We start from the raw sequence: 16,345 nt of genomic DNA on the forward strand, positions 1-16,345 counted from the left end.
GCTCTTTCCCCGCTGCAATGAAATACACCCAACTTATGTTTGAATGCTTGTAAATGTTTTATTTTATTTATTTAACTAGGCAAGTCAGTTAAAGTACAAATTCTTATCTACAATGACGGCCTAGGAACAGCGGGTTGACTGCCTTGTTCAGGGGCAGAAAGACACATTTTTACCTTGTCAGCTCGGGATTTGATCTAGCAACCTTTCGGTTACTGGCCCAACACTAACCACTAGGCTACCTGCCGCTACCTTCCACCCCATATTGCATAAGTATTGCAGGCTAAGTCATAAATTTCTTTAAATAATTTTATTTGCCCACCAACCCAAAAGGAGACAATGACAATATCACCAACAAAAACAGAGACAAAGCACTTGCTTTCTCCATTTTGTCCTACCCAGCACCAGTCACGGTAGCCTGGGTGCCAGTTTTACCTCCTTATGGAATTGCCATGTTTGGCTTGACAATGACAAAGTAGGTAAGAGCGCAAACAGATCTGGCACCAGGCTACAGCCATTGCGCTGCTGTGTCCAATTCAAGATCCAGTACAGTAAATCCAGAAGTCTCCATATACCTTCTTCAGAAGATCATTCAACCGTCACCTCTAAGGGGGAAAAAAATTAAAAAGTCCTTTCATGTAAAAAAAGAAAAAAAATCCTTATTCTTGTTCTTGTCTTCGTCCCCCTCTGTTATCAAGTGTGACTCTTCTGTCGTTTCCAGAACCTCTTGACTTCGCCGTGTCCCTGCGGTGAAACCACAATCACCCTGTGAGCCACGTTCTGCCACACCAGACAGCCCAGGCCCTGGAAAATGGAACACAGACAGACAGAGACAGAGAGAGTAAATGCATTGTAAATACAACCCATATTTATGCTTATTTATTTTCCCCTTTTGTACTTTAACCATTTCTACATCGTTACAACACTGTATATATACACAATATGACATTTGTAATGTCTTTAATCTTTTTGAACTTCTGTGAGTGTAATGTTTACTGTTCATTTTTATTGTTCATTTCAATTTTGTATATTATCTACTTCACTTGCTTTGGCAATGTTAACATATGTTTCCCATGCCGATAAGGTCCCTTGAATTGAATTGAGAGATGGGGGTTTAAGTAATAAGACAGAGGTAGTATCCCAAATAGCACCATATTCACTATGTAGGGGATAGGGTGCTATTCGGGAGGCACTCAGAGGCAGCAGCCTGTGTCTGTGCTGGAGCAATATAAAGTACCTAGATTGTACTGAGAGAGAATAGATGACATGAAGAGAAGGTCAGACAAGCAGTTGCTACATGTGACAGGGCCTGCAGATGTTAGGCTGATAATGGTAATGGAATTCTACCATTGTTGAACTATAACCCTTTCATAGTTCAAATATTCAGAAGATGTGTAGAAGATTGTAACAAGGCTAATTTAAGAGTGCACAGTTAACGTCAGATCATGTAATGAGAAAGCGGGATACCTAGTCAGTTGCACATTTGATATTGTAATCATTTAGCAGATGCTCTTATACAGAGTGACTTACAGGAGGAATTAGGGTTATGTGCCTTGCTCAAGGGCACATAGACAAGATTTTTAACCTAGTCGGCTCAGGGATTCAAACCAGCTCGGTTACTGGCCCAACGCTAGGCTGCCTACTCTGGCATTGATGAGCACAAATCCTGCTCCCCCAAGAAAGCAGCGGTATTGTCCCCGTCTCTAGACCCCCCCCGCCCCCCAGGTCCTAGGTTGTAATTACACCTCTGATCTCATGCTGCTCCCATGACAATAATGTTCATTGGTGAGTTCATTGACACAGAGAGAGAGACACAGAGAGAGAGACAGAGAGAGAGACAGACAGAGAGAAAATAAAACAAGATATCTGACCTGCGCTCTGTCCCGCAACACCTCGAAGTCAGCCTGGGAGAGGAACTGGTTATACAGCACTCCTGAGATGGACAGATTGATAGAGAGGTAGAGAGAGAGACAGAGAGAGGTAGACAGGGAGGTAGAGACGAGAGAGAGAGAGAGAATGAAAGATACAGATAGCTTATAGACAAGGTTAAAGGTGCAGCCCACATCAATACTCTATCACAGATTACAAAACATCTGAGAGCAGGGGATCCAACACACACATCACACACACAGGCCACCTTGTCAGTCATTCTGCTGTGGGAAGAAAATGAAACCCAAAAGAAAACAATCAGCTTTGTAAGTCCTCGCGGAGTAGCTAGAGGTGCCCCTGGACAACACAGGAGAACATACAGGACTGGGGCCGTATGTAGAAAGTAGAGGTCGACCGATTATGATTTTTCAACGCCGATACCGATTATTTGAGGACCAAAAAACCCGCTACCAATTACGTCGGCCGATGTTTATGTATATATATTTATAATAATGACAATTACAACAATACTGAATGAAGAATTTTAACTTAATAGAATACATAAATAAAATCAATTTAGTCTCAAATAAATAATGAAACATGTTCAATTTGGTTTAAATAATGCAAAAACACAGTGTTGGAGAAGAAAGTAAAAGTACAATATGTGCCAATAAGTTCCTTGCTCAGAACACCACTCAGACTGCTCTATCAAATATCAAATCATAGACTTAATTATAATATAATAAACACACAGAAATAAGAGCATTAGGTCATTAATATGGTCAAATCCGGAAACTATAATTTCGAAAACAAAACGTTTATTCTTTCAGTGAAATACGGAACCGTTCCATATTTTATCTAACGGGTGGCATCCCTAAGTCTAAATATTGCTGTTACATTGTACAACCTTCCATGTTATGTCATAATTATGTACAATTCTGGCAAAGTAATTACGGCCTTTGTTAGGAATAAATGGACTTCACACAGTTCGCAACGAGCCAGGCGGCCCAAACTGCTGCATATACCCTGACTGCTTGCATGGAACACAATTTCCCTAGATATAAGAAATTCATGTTAGCAGGCAATATTAACTAACTATGCAGGTTGGTAACAGGTAGTCAGCCCGCCACGCAGTCTCCTCGTGGAGTGCAATGTAATCGGCGTCCAAAAATGACGATTACCGATTGTTATGAAAACTTGAAATCCTCCCAAATTGAATCGGCCATGCCTCTAGTAGAACGTACCTCAGAGTAGGTCAGGATGTTTCTGGATAAAAATGGGGTTGAAGTGGTGGCCGTGGCCAATAGCACGGTCGCAGACTGAACCTTTTAGAGGCTGTCCTTCTGGCATCTTTGACAAGAGCAGTGTGAGGCTTTTTCTTTTTTCTCTCTCATGATTGTTAGTTCTCAAAGATGATCTTATTTAAAAATATATACAGTGCCTTCAGAAATACATTTGCAAAAATTACAAATAAAAGTTTTTACTTTGTCATGAGGGGTATTGTGTGTAGATGGGTGAGAACAAAATATAAATTTAATCCATTTTGAATTCAGGCTGTAACACAACACAATGTGGAATAAGTCAAGGGGTATGAATACTTTCTGAAGGCACTGTAGGTCAATTATCTTTTCTACATACTATATCAGATTTTAGTCATTAAGTTTACACTGAAGACATTTTACCATCCCGAAATTGATTTTATGAAGAAAAAATAAAATATATATATGTTTTACTGTATTGACTTACCCGGCCTGAAAAAACTGTTTCTATGCAGAAAAAACCCTGGGAGTGCTGAATTTGGATCTGTTTAGCCTTTCAGATCAAAATGAACAGTATTAACATGGATAGAGGGGACCTGATTCTAGATCTGCACACCTACTCTGAACCACTTGATACATACTGGTTTCATTTCAAAGCACTGAAGTCTTACGGCCTGTTTTTCCACCAGCAACTGAATTCCTATTAACGGCACGTCTCACATGGTTCTTACCAGAGATCAGAGACACTGGGTGAGAGAGTGGGATCTCACTAACCATTAGGTGGGACTGACATAATTCATCACAATGACAAAAGAGAAACCTGCTCATGAAAAAAAACTAGTATTAAACACACACACACACACACACACACACACACACACACACACACACACACACACACACACACACACACCCTCACCCTCAGAGAACTGTAGTCGATCTCTCTCCAGCTCCCATAGTCTGATCTGGTCTGTGATGGTGGGGGGCAGCACTGGGTTCTGAGAGACACAGACAGAGTAGGTAAGAGTAGGCTTCGTCCCAAATGGCTATTCACTATGTAGTGTACTACTTTAGACCAGTGCCCATAGGGAATAGGGCTCTGGTCAAAAGTAGTCCACTATATAGGAAATTGCGTTCTATTTGGACCAAAACCTTAGTCTAGCATGGTAATGTCAGGATGACATAGGAGTAATGAACCTCCAGCATGGGAGTAGGGTCAAACAGGTCAGTCAGATATTACTGTAATCAACAGAACACAGAGAGGAGGAAGAGACAAGAGAACAAGGGGGCGAGAGAAAGACAGCATGAGACGGACAGAGAGCGAGCGAGCGAGCGAGAGACGGACAGACAGACAGACAGACAGACAGACAGACAGACAGACAGACAGACAGCGAGCGAGCGAGAGACGGACAGACTGACAGACAGACAGAGCGCGAGCGAGCGAGAGACGGACAGACAGAGCGCGAGCGAGCGAGAGACGGACAGACAGAGCGCGAGCGAGCGAGAGACGGACAGACAGACAGAGCGCGAGCGAGCGAGAGACGGACAGACAGACAGAGCGCGAGCGAGCGAGAGACGGACAGACAGAGCGCGAGCGAGAGACGGACAGACAGAGCGCGAGACAGAGAGTGAGACAGATGAGGGAGCAGACTGATATTTGGAGATACCTGTTTGAGCATGACAGGATGTGCTCTGGTCCTTAGAAAGTGGAGAATCTGAAAAGCACAAAACCTTGACCGTAAACACTTCCCCACACAACATCAGAAGCACCAATCCACCATTTCATGTGCAGTATAACAATCAACTAAAACACACACAGACTGAAAGAGACAAAAACATACATACTTTCCCAACCAGCTCAACCATGTATAACAGTGAATCCCAGAACGCCAATATACTGAACAGAGAAATCCATTAAAATAAAACCTGACAAACTCCAAGCTGCCATTATGTTGTTCAGTAGTGTAAAGTAACCTGCTATCTGCTGTGAGGAGTGTCTATCTGCTGAGAGGAGTGTCTATCTGCTGAGAGGAGTGTGTGTGTGTCTACCTGTTGTGCGGTGATGCCGTTAGCGATGGCCTGCTGTACTGACTCCCTGGTAACCTGGGCGACCACCACGTTAGGGAAGCGATAGAGACACTCACTAAACAGAGCCACCAAAGCGATCTGCAGCTCAGAGTCTGAGGAAAAGAAGACAGATGAATAAGGTAACACTAATCCACTACCACCTGGATATGAGAGTGAGCCAAATCAGAAAACACTTCAACTAAACGAACAGTACGGAGCAGTTATCTGACAGATAGGAGATAAATAATTAAATGAATTATTCGACATTATGCTTCCGTTATGAATATATTAATAACATCAATTACTGTAACTATGTGTAAATACCTGTTATCAAACAAGTGTCAACAATTTTTTTTAAATGACAGAAAATAAATAAGTTAAGACTATTCAATACCACCTGGAAATTAGTAATAAATGAAATCTACAATCTCAAACAATAAGAGGGATTTACACACAGGAATGAATCCTAAACGGAAATCAACACAGATAACTATCAACACAGATAACTCAGAGTTGAGGTGTAAATCTTGAATTGGTCAATGGGAGATTTGACTGAAAACTTGAGTTCCTCTGGTTTCCATGGTCCACACTGTCAGACACTGCAGAGTTAGACCTTCCATCGGTACATACTAGTATAAGCATAGAGTCGATAGTTGGTTTCCACTACGATGAAACCTGAATCTCCAGTCCCTGGGGTAGCGCCCATAGCGGTGGAGGAAGAGTTGGCGGAGACGCCAGCAGACAGGGTGATGGCCAGCCTGGTAGGGTAGTACCTTCTAGACTTCCTCTGAGGAGACCAGAGAGAGAGAGGGTAGGGGTACAACACCAGGGGTGATAAGGACAGTGAGAGGAGATATAAATGTTTTAGTCCATTCTGTGCTGTCCTGATATCTTGCTCTTCCACCATATTTTTGGTTTGTTTATTTGACAGCACGTACAAAAAAAACTAAAATAAATTCTACAAGCTTTAACAAGGGCAAGGCGCTCCCGAATGGCGCAGCGGTCTAAGGCACTGCATCTCAGTGCTTGAGGCGTCACAACAGACACCCTGGTTCGATTCCAGGCTGTATCACAACCGGCCGTGATTGGGAGTCCCATAGGGCGGCGCACAATTGGCCCAGCGTCGTCCGGATTTGGCTGGGGTAGGCTGTCATTGTAAAATAAGAATTTGTTCTTAAGTGACTTGCCTAGTTAAATAAAGGTTAAATTAATAAAAATAAAATATGCAGAGGTTTTATTGTCCTCTCAGGAATTCTGTCTTATTTACATCGGTCCCCCACACAAGCCTATAAATGCTGTGACACTCTGTGGAGATTGGGCCTGGGAGTGTTCAGGTTACTGTCAACTTGGTATCGTTTGATTGGTCAATGGTGGTTGGTTTTGGGTTAAAAGGTTACTCCTTCAGATGTTATGAAATGGAATTAAATGCCTTTGTTCTCTCTCTCTCTCTCTCTCTCTCTCTCTCTCTCATCCTGGTTCCAGTCCATGTAGGAAGGTTGTATGATCTCATTTCCTAGGCTTCTAGGCCCAGTAAGCCTCTCTTTGTTTCTGCTTTGTCCTGTAAGTTAGCTTTAGGATCTATATGGTTGGAATAATGTCTTGTAATGATTGTTAATGCTTTGTATAACTTAAGCTTTATGCCTGGTATGTGAATCCATTCATTTTACAAAGTAATTTAATATCCGTCTTTGAAATAGACAATTCTCAGACCAATTCTTGCTAGTCAACGTCAACTCATTGCCTAATGCTTGCTTGTATATTTGAATGTTGTTTATGGAGTCATAAACATTTTAATAGGCTAATTGCTTAGTCTTATTACAAATCACATGAGGTATTTATTTATATATACACACGCCAAATATGACTGTCCACTACAAATGTAGCTACTTTGCTAATTCTCCTCCACCATATCTCACCTTTCTCTGGAAGACGAGGCCAAACTCTCTCAGGTGCTGTAGGAAAGTGAGCAGAGATTCACTCATCCCCTCCACTGAGTAGTCCTGGGGCACAGGACAGGGGTGACAACATCAGTCGATAAGAGACTATAAAACAGAATATTCCATGACCTAATAATCCAAAATGACTATGAAATATTTTGACATGACGTCATGCTGTGTAGAAATCAATCAGTGGTTAAAGTTGAGTGTTCTGCAGGGTATGCAGGTAAGCCGCCAGGCAGCTGAAATGTCAGCACTATAAGACTCACCCTGCCTAGTGTCGAGAAACTGAGCTGGAACAAGAAGGACAGAATCTCCACCAGGTCCATTCCACGAGTCTGAAAGATGAGAAGGACAAGAAAGAGCACATAATACTGGGAGAGATGTCTGTCTGTGTGCCTCTGTGTGCCTCTGTGTGCCTGACGACCTACCTGTGCCGTGTTGAGGTACTGTAGGGTGAAGTACCAGAGCTGAGAGGCTGTGTCCAGGAGGAGGAACTGGAAACCAGCTGAGGTGATACAGGGAGCATCTCCAGCCTCACTGGAGGAGGGGAAGAGGTGTAGGATAAACGAGGAGAGAAAGAGGACGGAAAAGAGAGGAACAGAGGGATTTAGAGAGGAAATTAGAAATAATATTGTGGTGGGGGAAATAAATACAAATACATGGAAAACAGAGAACAGTTGAAAGTGAAAATCCCAAACACATTAACACAAAAATAATGCAGGTAAAATAGTGATACAAAATACAAAATGACAAGAAATAAAGAGTGTATGTGTTTAACATTGAGTTCATAGTGGTCCCTCAGTGGGGTGGTACCTACGTTCTCATGAGGCCAGCCTGAATGAGGAGCTGGGACAGGTCCTGGCTGACTGCAGCACTGGGACAGCCAACCATGAAGTGGAGAACCACCTCCCAGCGCTCCAAGGCATACTTATCCAGACTCTCCACGTCACGGGCATGTCTGTCAGGACCAAGACTGTCACCCTGGTCTGCCCACGACTTACCCCTGAGAGGAGGTAGAGGACGTAGTGGAGGAGGAGGAAGAGGAGGAACAGGAAGGGGAGGAGCCTTATGAAAGACATGTTCACTAAGTAAAGTTTTAGCTTTGGTAGTTCTACTGCTAGCATATTAAACCCCAATATGTACTGTAGATACTAAGTACCTTACAATTGAAAGAGTTGACTTACCCTCCTAATAATGCTATTCTCAGGTTGTCTTTGAATACGGGGTTCAGAATGTTTCCCTGCAGACCTCCCTGTAGCTGCTGGCTGTGCCATAGTCTGAGACCAGACAGCACAGAGACACACTGATCATGATCCCTGAAGGAAGAGAAGAAAAATCAGGCCATTTTAGAACACAAACTACAGAAACTAAAAAGGTTAACTGACGGTCATTTAACAACCTGACAGTTAAATGAATTTACAATAGAGCATTGGACAGGTATTATGTATGGTTCAGACTCATAGACTTACTTCTCACTGTCTTTTTTCACCCAAAGAGCCACCGCAGCCTGAGGAAGGGGTTGGTCTAGAAACAGCATTCGCATTACATAATTCTTGGCCAATGGGGGGAGCTCCCTGTCAAGCAGTGAAACAAGCAGATAATCTGACTCCCTGATTTACCTTGCATGTGAGTCCCATCATCATGTATGTAAACTCAGCAAAAAGAAACGTCCTCTCACTGTCAACTGTGTTTATTTACAGCAAACTTAACATGTTTACATATTTACATAACTTACATATTTGTATGAACATAAGATTCAACAACTGAGACATAATCTGAACAAGTTCCACAGACATGTGACTAACAGAAATGGAATAATGTGTCCCTGAACAAAGGGGGGGTCAAAATCAAAAGTAACAGTCAGTATCTGTTGTGGCCACCAGCTGCATTAAGTAGTGCAGTGCATCTCCTCCTCATGGGCTGCACCAGATTTGCCAGTTCTTGCTGTGAGATGTTACCCCACTCTTCCACCAAAGCACCTGCAAGTTCCCGGACATTTCTGGGGGGGATGGCCCTAGCCCTCACCCTCCGATCCAACAGGTCCCAGACGTGCGCAATGGGATTGAGATCCGGGCTCTTCGTTGGCCATGGCAGAACACTGACATTCCTGTCTTGCAGGAAATCCCATACAGAACGAACAGTATGGCTGGTGGCATTGTCAAGCTGGAGGGTCATGTCAGGATGAGCCTGCAGGAAGGGTACCACATGAGGGAGGAGGATGTCTTCCCTGTAACGCACAGCGTTGAGATTGCCTGCAATGACAACAAGCTCAGTCCGATGATGATGTGACACACCGCCCCAGACCATGACGGACCCAAAAACCTCCAAATCGATCCCACTCCAGAGTACAGGCCTCGGTGTAAAGCTCGTTCCTTCGACAATAAACGCAAATCCGACCATCACCCCTGGTGAGACAAAACCGCGACTCGTCAAAGAGCACTTTTTGCCAGTCCTGTCTGGGCCGGCAACAGTGGGTTTAGGCCCATAGGTGATGTTGTTGACGGTGATGTCTGGTGAGGACCTGCCTTACAATCAGTCCAGCCTCTCTCAGCCTATTGCGGACAGTCTGAGCACTGATGGAGGGATTGTGCGTTCCTGGTGTAACTCAGGCAGTTGTTGCCATCCTGTACCTGTCCCGCAGGTGTGATGTTCGGATATACCAATCCAGTGCAGGTGTTGTTACACGTGGTCTGCCACTGCGAGGACGATCAGCTGTCCGTCCTGTCTCCCTGTAGCGCTGTCTTGGGCGTCTCACAGTATAGACATTGCAATTTATTGCCCTGGCCACATCTGCAGTCCTCATGCCTCCTTGCAGCATGCCTAAAGCATGTTCACGCAGATGAGCAGGGACCCTGGGCATCTTTCTTTTAGTGTTTTTCAGAGTCAGTAGAAAGGCCTCTTTAGTGTCCTAAGTTTTCATAACTGTGACCTTAATTGCCTACCGTCTGTAAGCTTTCAGTGTCTTAACGACTGTTCCACAGGTGCATGTTCATTAATTGTTTATGGTTCATTGAACAAGCATGGGAAACAGTGTTTAAACCCTTTACAATGAAGATCTGTGAAGTTATTTGGACTTTTACGAATTATCTTTGAAAGACAGGGTCCTGAAAAGGGGACGTTTCTTTTTTTGCTGAGTTTATACGTTACAAGGTGCTAAAAAAAAAAGTGTAGACAACCTGTGTTCTGTTCCATATGTTATTAAATAATAGCACACGGTAATATGTACATTACAGATCAATTGTGTACGAAAGCATAGCAAACAGCAGGACTTGTACATGTCATATTTTACAGTTACTTTAACAGTATTGTTTAAATGGACTGATCCTGTACCTGTAAACAGCCAGACATGTGGCCGGATGATTGTACAAGCGGTCTAAGATCTCAGGGCTCAACTCTTTCAAATACTCATGGAGGTTCTTGCATTGTAACTGAACGCGCAGCTTCATCTTCTACAGACGACAAAAACAAACAACAACAACAAAAAAGATGCAAATGACAACTATAGTAAGAATGAAATGTGTTTCTTCTATGGCTAACATAATGACACAAGACTGAAGAATACAAGCTTAGCTAGCAAGCTAACGAGGATGTAATGGAACGTTTTAAAGTGAGACAGAAAGTGTAATCAACCATGTACATCGAAATTGTATTGTTTACCTTATGGTTGGGTATCGGAAAGGTCAAAAATAATTCCTATAAACTAATAAATTCAGAAATGTTCAGCATCTTGTTTTTCTCAGCAAGTGAATAGAAGCCATGTTGGATGATCACGTGATCCGGACATCCAGAAGGAGGAGCGTTCTGATTGGCGCAACTACTTCCGCTGCGGTCAACGTCACAGTGAAATGGAAATGTGGTATTTTATTTTGGATAAATAAAGATTACAATAATTGCTCATTTATACATTTGTAAACATGAAGTAGGTTGTTTAGATAAATTCGCTGTCGTTGGTAAAATGTAGAAGGGAAAGGATAAAAGCAACACGAAACATGTTCTAAAGACATGTTTTAAATACAAAAAAAAAATCACACTTGAAAAATCAGTATTCGAACCTCATTCGAAATACTGCGGCTGCAATCCAACTGATGTGGCAAAGGCATTAAAATGCTTAGCACCCCAGAGCGACTGGCCTAAGACTCATTACAAGTATTGAAGGGCAATGAATAGCATAACAATTGTGTTTTCGCCAATACGATCTCAAGTTTGCATTACATTGATCAAACACATTCTTGTTCACAGACAAAAGAAATGAGAAGAATATTGAAGGTCCAGGGGAATGGGGAAGCATCTCAATCTCTTCTCAGGAGTCATTTTTGTCTTTATCTATATGCACAAATTAAATCAGAAAAAGTAACATATCCACTCGCTCATGAGTAAACATTTAGAATATGTACAGTTTATTGGGTAAGTGCTTGTCACATTGTGGTGCAGAACAACATAAACATCTGGGGGTGAAAACAGCTCAGAATAGCCTTGGTGAATTGGTGTTTGAGTGAGATGTAATAGGTGTGTACATTTTACATTACCTGCAGAAGACAGCCTGTCCTTCATCTGCATATCTCTATTGTCTGGTGTGATAAACCATCCCTTCTTTATTGCAGCGAGAGCAGCGCCTTTCAATCTAAAATGCCAGAGTTTGAGGAGGTTAGAGAGAAGACATACAGTGGTATTCAGTGGTACAATGGTATTCAAATCTGAGCACGGAGGTCCAGAGTACTGCTGGTTTTCTGTTCTACCTGATAATTAAACATTTGTCCCCGATTAGAGGGGATGAATGAAAATCAGAAGTGGAACTGTCTTTGAGGTCCAGCTTTGAATACACCTGCAGTGGTGTACTATTACGCTAAAATTTCTCATTTGGTAGTTTATTGACCACTTTAGGAACTTTATAGGTGAATTCTTACCACAGCCCCCATGAATTCTCCCCATGAGTTCTGAGTCCTCCGCCTCCACAGCAACAGTGGACAGTTCTAGAGGGTTAAAGACTCGACCTCTTGACCTGAAAAATACACACACACACACACACACACAAAAAACTGTTATATCAAGGGTCCCATACTTATGATGACAAAGGAAACAATATTGCGACGACTACTTCTTTGTCTTTGTGAGAATAGTTACCTAGCCAGGGGTGTATTCATTAGTCGGATTCCGTTGCAAAACACTTATTCTGTTGCAAAATGTTTAGCAGCTTTATGGGACTAATGAATACATCCCTGATCTCAGATCTGTTTGTGCCATATATATATATATATATATATACACACATATACATACACACACACACACACACACACACACAACCATTCAAAAGTTTAGGGTCACTTAGAAATGTCCTTGTTTTTGAAAGAAAAGCTATTTTTTTTGCCCATTAAAATAACATCAAATTGATCAGAAATACAGTGTAGACATTATTAATGTTGTAAATGACTATTGTAGCTGGAAACGGCTGACATAATTGCAAAAGGGTTTTCTAATGATCAATTAGCCTTTTAAAATGATAAACTTGGATTAGCTAGCACAACATGCCATTGGAACACAGGAGTGATGTTCGCTGATAATGGGCCTCCGTACGCCTATGTACAGTCGTGGCCAAAAGTTGTGAGAATGACACAAATATTAATTTTCACAAACTCTGCTGCCTCAGTTTGTATGATGGCAATTTGCATATACTCCAGAATGTTATAACAAATGATCAGATGAATTGCAATTAATTGCAAAGTCCCTCTTTGCCATGCAAATGAACTGAATCCCCCCCAAAAACATTTCCACTGCATTTCAGCCCTGCCACAAAAGGACCAGCTGACATTATGTCAGTGGTTCTCTCGTTAACACAGGTGTGAGTGTTGATGAGGACAAGGCTGGAAATCACTCTGTCATGCTGATTGAGTTTGAATAATCGACTGGAAGCTTCAAAAGGAGGGTGGTGCTTGGAATCATTGTTCTTCCTCTGTCAACCATGGTTACCTGCAAGGAAACACGTGCCAACATCATTGCTTTGCACAAAAAGGGCTTCACAGGCAAGGATATTGTCACGTCCTGGCCAATATAAGAGTTAATTGTCATTGTAGTTTGGTCAGGACGTGGCAGGGGGTATTTGGTTTATGTGGTTCGGGGTGGTGGTTTTTTAGTAAGGGCATTTGATTTAAGTATTCCGGGGGTTTTGGGCACTGTTTGAGATTCACGTAATTCTATGTTTAGTCTAGGTAGTCTGATTCTATGTTTAGTTAATTGGGGTGGGGACTCTCAATTGAAGGCAGGTGTGGTCTATTTGCCTTTGATTGAGAGTCCCATATATTAGGGTGTGATTGTGTTTGTCATTTGTGGGAGATTGTTTTTGCAATGCGTTTCTGTATAGCCTGCAAAACTGTTGCACTGTCGTTGTTTATTGTTTTTGTATAGTGTTCACGTTAGCGATTAATTAAATTCAAAGATGAACACGACCTCCGCTGCGTATTGGTCTACTTTGTCAGATGAGGACTTTTCTATTTCTTCTGAAGACGAAGACACCTGTGACAGATATTGCTGACAGTAAGATTGCACCTAAATCAATCATTTATCGGCTCATCAAGCACTTCAAGGAGAGCGGTTCAATTGCTGTGAAGAAGGCTTCAGGGTGCCCAAGAAAGTCCAGCAAGCACCAGGACCGTCTCCTAAAATAGATTCAGCTGCGGGATCGGGGAACCACCAGTACAGAGCATGCTCAGGAATGGCAGCAGGCAGGTGTGAGTGCATCTGCACACACAGTGAGGCGAAGACTTTTGGAGGATGGCCTGGTGTCAAGAAGGGCAGCACAGAAGCCACTTCTCTCCAGGAAAAACATCAGGGACAGACTGATATTCTGCAAAAGGTATAGGGATTGGACTGCTGAGGACTGGGGTAAAGTCATTTTCTCTGATGAATCCCCTTTCCGATTGTTTGGGGAATCTGGAAAAAAACTTGGCAGGAGAAGACAAGGTGAGCGCTACCATCAGTCCTGTGTCATGCCAACAGTAAAGCATCCTGAGACCATTCATGTGTAGGGTTGCTTCTCAGCCAAGGGAGTGGGCTCAAACAGCTGCCTTCAATTGGAAGTCCAACCCCAATTAACTCAACATAGAACCACACACACTAGACTAAACATAGAAATACATGAAAACCAAACAGTGCCCAAAAACCCCGGAATACTTATTCAAACACCCTTTTAACAAACACACCACCCTGAACCACATAAAACAAATACCCTCTGCCAAGACCTGACCAAACTACAATACTAATTAACCCTTATACTGGCCAGGCCAAGAGCACAAACCAGGACATACCCTGGTTTGTGCTCTTGCCAACTCCATGGACCACCATAGAGGATATTTGTATCTGTGAAATTATAGGGCCTGTGACAGCATAGGCAGCGCCATTGAGGCAATCGGCATTTTGAAATAGTCAATTTTCTTCTTTACAATTGGCTGATCCCTACTGATGACCTGATTGGACATGACTCCAACAGGGTCGCCAGGAGGGATCCACCAATGAAGTTGGAATTCCCACCTAGTTGACTATATAAAAAATGGTGGAATCCATCAATGGCGCTGCCCATACTATTATAGCCTTTTGGCCACTAGAGGCCTTTATCATTCTCTATGGGACCATTCATTGTCATGCCAAACATGATGGCACGAACAGACTGGCAAGCAGTCGCCCCCTTTAGATAATGATTCTGTATGTCAGTAGGATACATCATTATTTACAGCAGAGAAATGTTACTGACAACAAACAACACATGCTCACCGCGGACAGTTGACTGTGTCCTGAAGCCCAGGTAGAGGCAGTATGTTCCCACACTCAGGACAGAAGTGGGGCTCTTCAGTGAAACACATCACTGGCTAAGTATTTCAGTGAGCAATGTCAGCAAACATTTGTCCCAAATTTTTTTGGACTTTTATTTAACTAGGTAAGTCAGTTAAGAACAAATTCTTATATACAATGATGGCCTACCAAAAGGCAAAAGTTCTCCTGCGGGGACGGGGGCTAGGATTAAAAAATATATATAGGACCAAACACACATCACGACAAGAGAAACAACACTACATAAAGAGAGACCTAAAACAACATAGCTAGGCAGCGACACAGACAACAGCACAAAGGGCAAAAGGGTAGAGACAACAATACACCATGCAAAGCAGCCACAAGAGTGTTGATGATTTAGTCTTTGAATGAAGAGATTGAGATAAAATTGTCCAGTTTGAGTGTTAGGCCTCACTCCCCCATCTGAGATATCTACTGCAGCTCGTTCCAGTCGCTAGCTGCAGCAAACTGAAAAGAGGAGAGACCCAGGGATGTGTGTGCTTTGGGGACCTTTTAACAGAATATGACTGGCAGAACGGGTGTTGTATGTGGAGGATGAGGGCTGCAGTAGGTATCTCAGATAGGGGAGAGTGAGGCCTAAGAGGGTATTATAAATAAGCATCAACCAGTGCTTCTTGTGACGGGTATACAGAGATGACCAGTTTACGGTGGTGTCCAATAAGGAGCATTGGTGGCAAGTCTGACGGCCGAATGGTAAAGTACATCTAGCCACTGTTAAAGTTGCGACAGTTCGTTTCTGGTAACAGAACAAAATAGTCAGCACATAGCTTCTGATTTAGCCGTACTTTAATTAATGCAAACACGTGTGTGGTATATGTGTGGTTCGTATATGTACAGTCTCGCTGTTTTACCTCGCAGGGCAAAACAGAGAAGAGCACGACACATTCTATTGTTCTCTCTTTTATACTGACAGAGATAGTTCCCGCTCAATGCTGGCCTGTCAGAGGGAGGAGGAGCGTGGTTTAAACTTGCTCCTCCTAACGTCGGCGTGCAGGCAGGTCCCAGCGTCGTGACGCACTTCCTGTTGCCGGTTGTAGTTCTTCTTGTCTTCAACAGTTAATTTACCCGTAGTTTATATACTTAATATTGTAGCATAGCTTCCCCAGTATATTATAAAGGTTATGCATACAAATAGCCAGTTCAACCCTAACTTCACTTCAAAACGTCACGCGTTTAGTTAACGGACTTATTTTCACATTTTGAACACAACGTTAGCTAGCCTGCTGTCAACACACATGTATCCAGATAACGCGGTTTCCAATCTTTTACATTCTCTGTAGACCCAGATGTTATAACAAGTTTGTTATTTTTCCTGTAATTCTTCTCAGGCAAATGCGCAGGTCGGAGTTTGAGGACTTTCAACGCATGCTC

The 16,345-nt window shown here is 42.7% G+C and overlaps 1 protein-coding gene and 1 long non-coding RNA gene across 3 annotated transcripts; both read right to left on the reverse strand.

Annotated features, from left to right (window-relative positions):
- Nucleotides 1-292: 292 nt before the first annotated feature.
- gtf2h4 (general transcription factor IIH, polypeptide 4) lies at nt 293-10,933 on the reverse strand. 2 transcript variants are annotated; one of them, XM_029734490.1, is made up of 14 exons: nt 10,790-10,933; nt 10,463-10,581; nt 8,602-8,706; nt 8,317-8,448; nt 7,950-8,135; nt 7,561-7,669; nt 7,399-7,467; nt 7,109-7,144; nt 5,823-5,979; nt 5,175-5,305; nt 4,793-4,840; nt 4,045-4,123; nt 1,869-1,930; nt 293-801 (listed from the first exon to the last, which is right to left on the reverse strand). In XM_029734490.1, the coding sequence occupies exons 2-14, from the start codon at nt 10,576-10,578 to the stop codon at nt 691-693; spliced, it is 1,341 nt and encodes a 446-aa protein (XP_029590350.1). In that variant the 5' UTR covers nt 10,579-10,581; nt 10,790-10,933; the 3' UTR covers nt 293-690. The 2 variants fall into 2 exon arrangements, with proteins under 2 accessions (XP_029590350.1, XP_029590349.1); XM_029734489.1 differs by having other exon boundaries at nt 7,109-7,192.
- Nucleotides 10,934-11,658: 725 nt separating this feature from the next.
- Nucleotides 11,659-12,127, reverse strand: LOC115175316 (uncharacterized). Its single transcript, XR_003872017.1, has 2 exons — nt 12,037-12,127; nt 11,659-11,753 (listed from the first exon to the last, which is right to left on the reverse strand). It is a non-coding gene; the product is annotated as an uncharacterized LOC115175316 (long non-coding RNA).
- Between the last annotated feature and the right edge of the window lie 4,218 nt (nt 12,128-16,345).

The sequence above is a fragment of the Salmo trutta genome, chromosome 36 (assembly GCF_901001165.1).
Source record: "Salmo trutta chromosome 36, fSalTru1.1, whole genome shotgun sequence".
Classification (NCBI taxonomy): Eukaryota; Metazoa; Chordata; class Actinopteri; order Salmoniformes; family Salmonidae; genus Salmo; species Salmo trutta.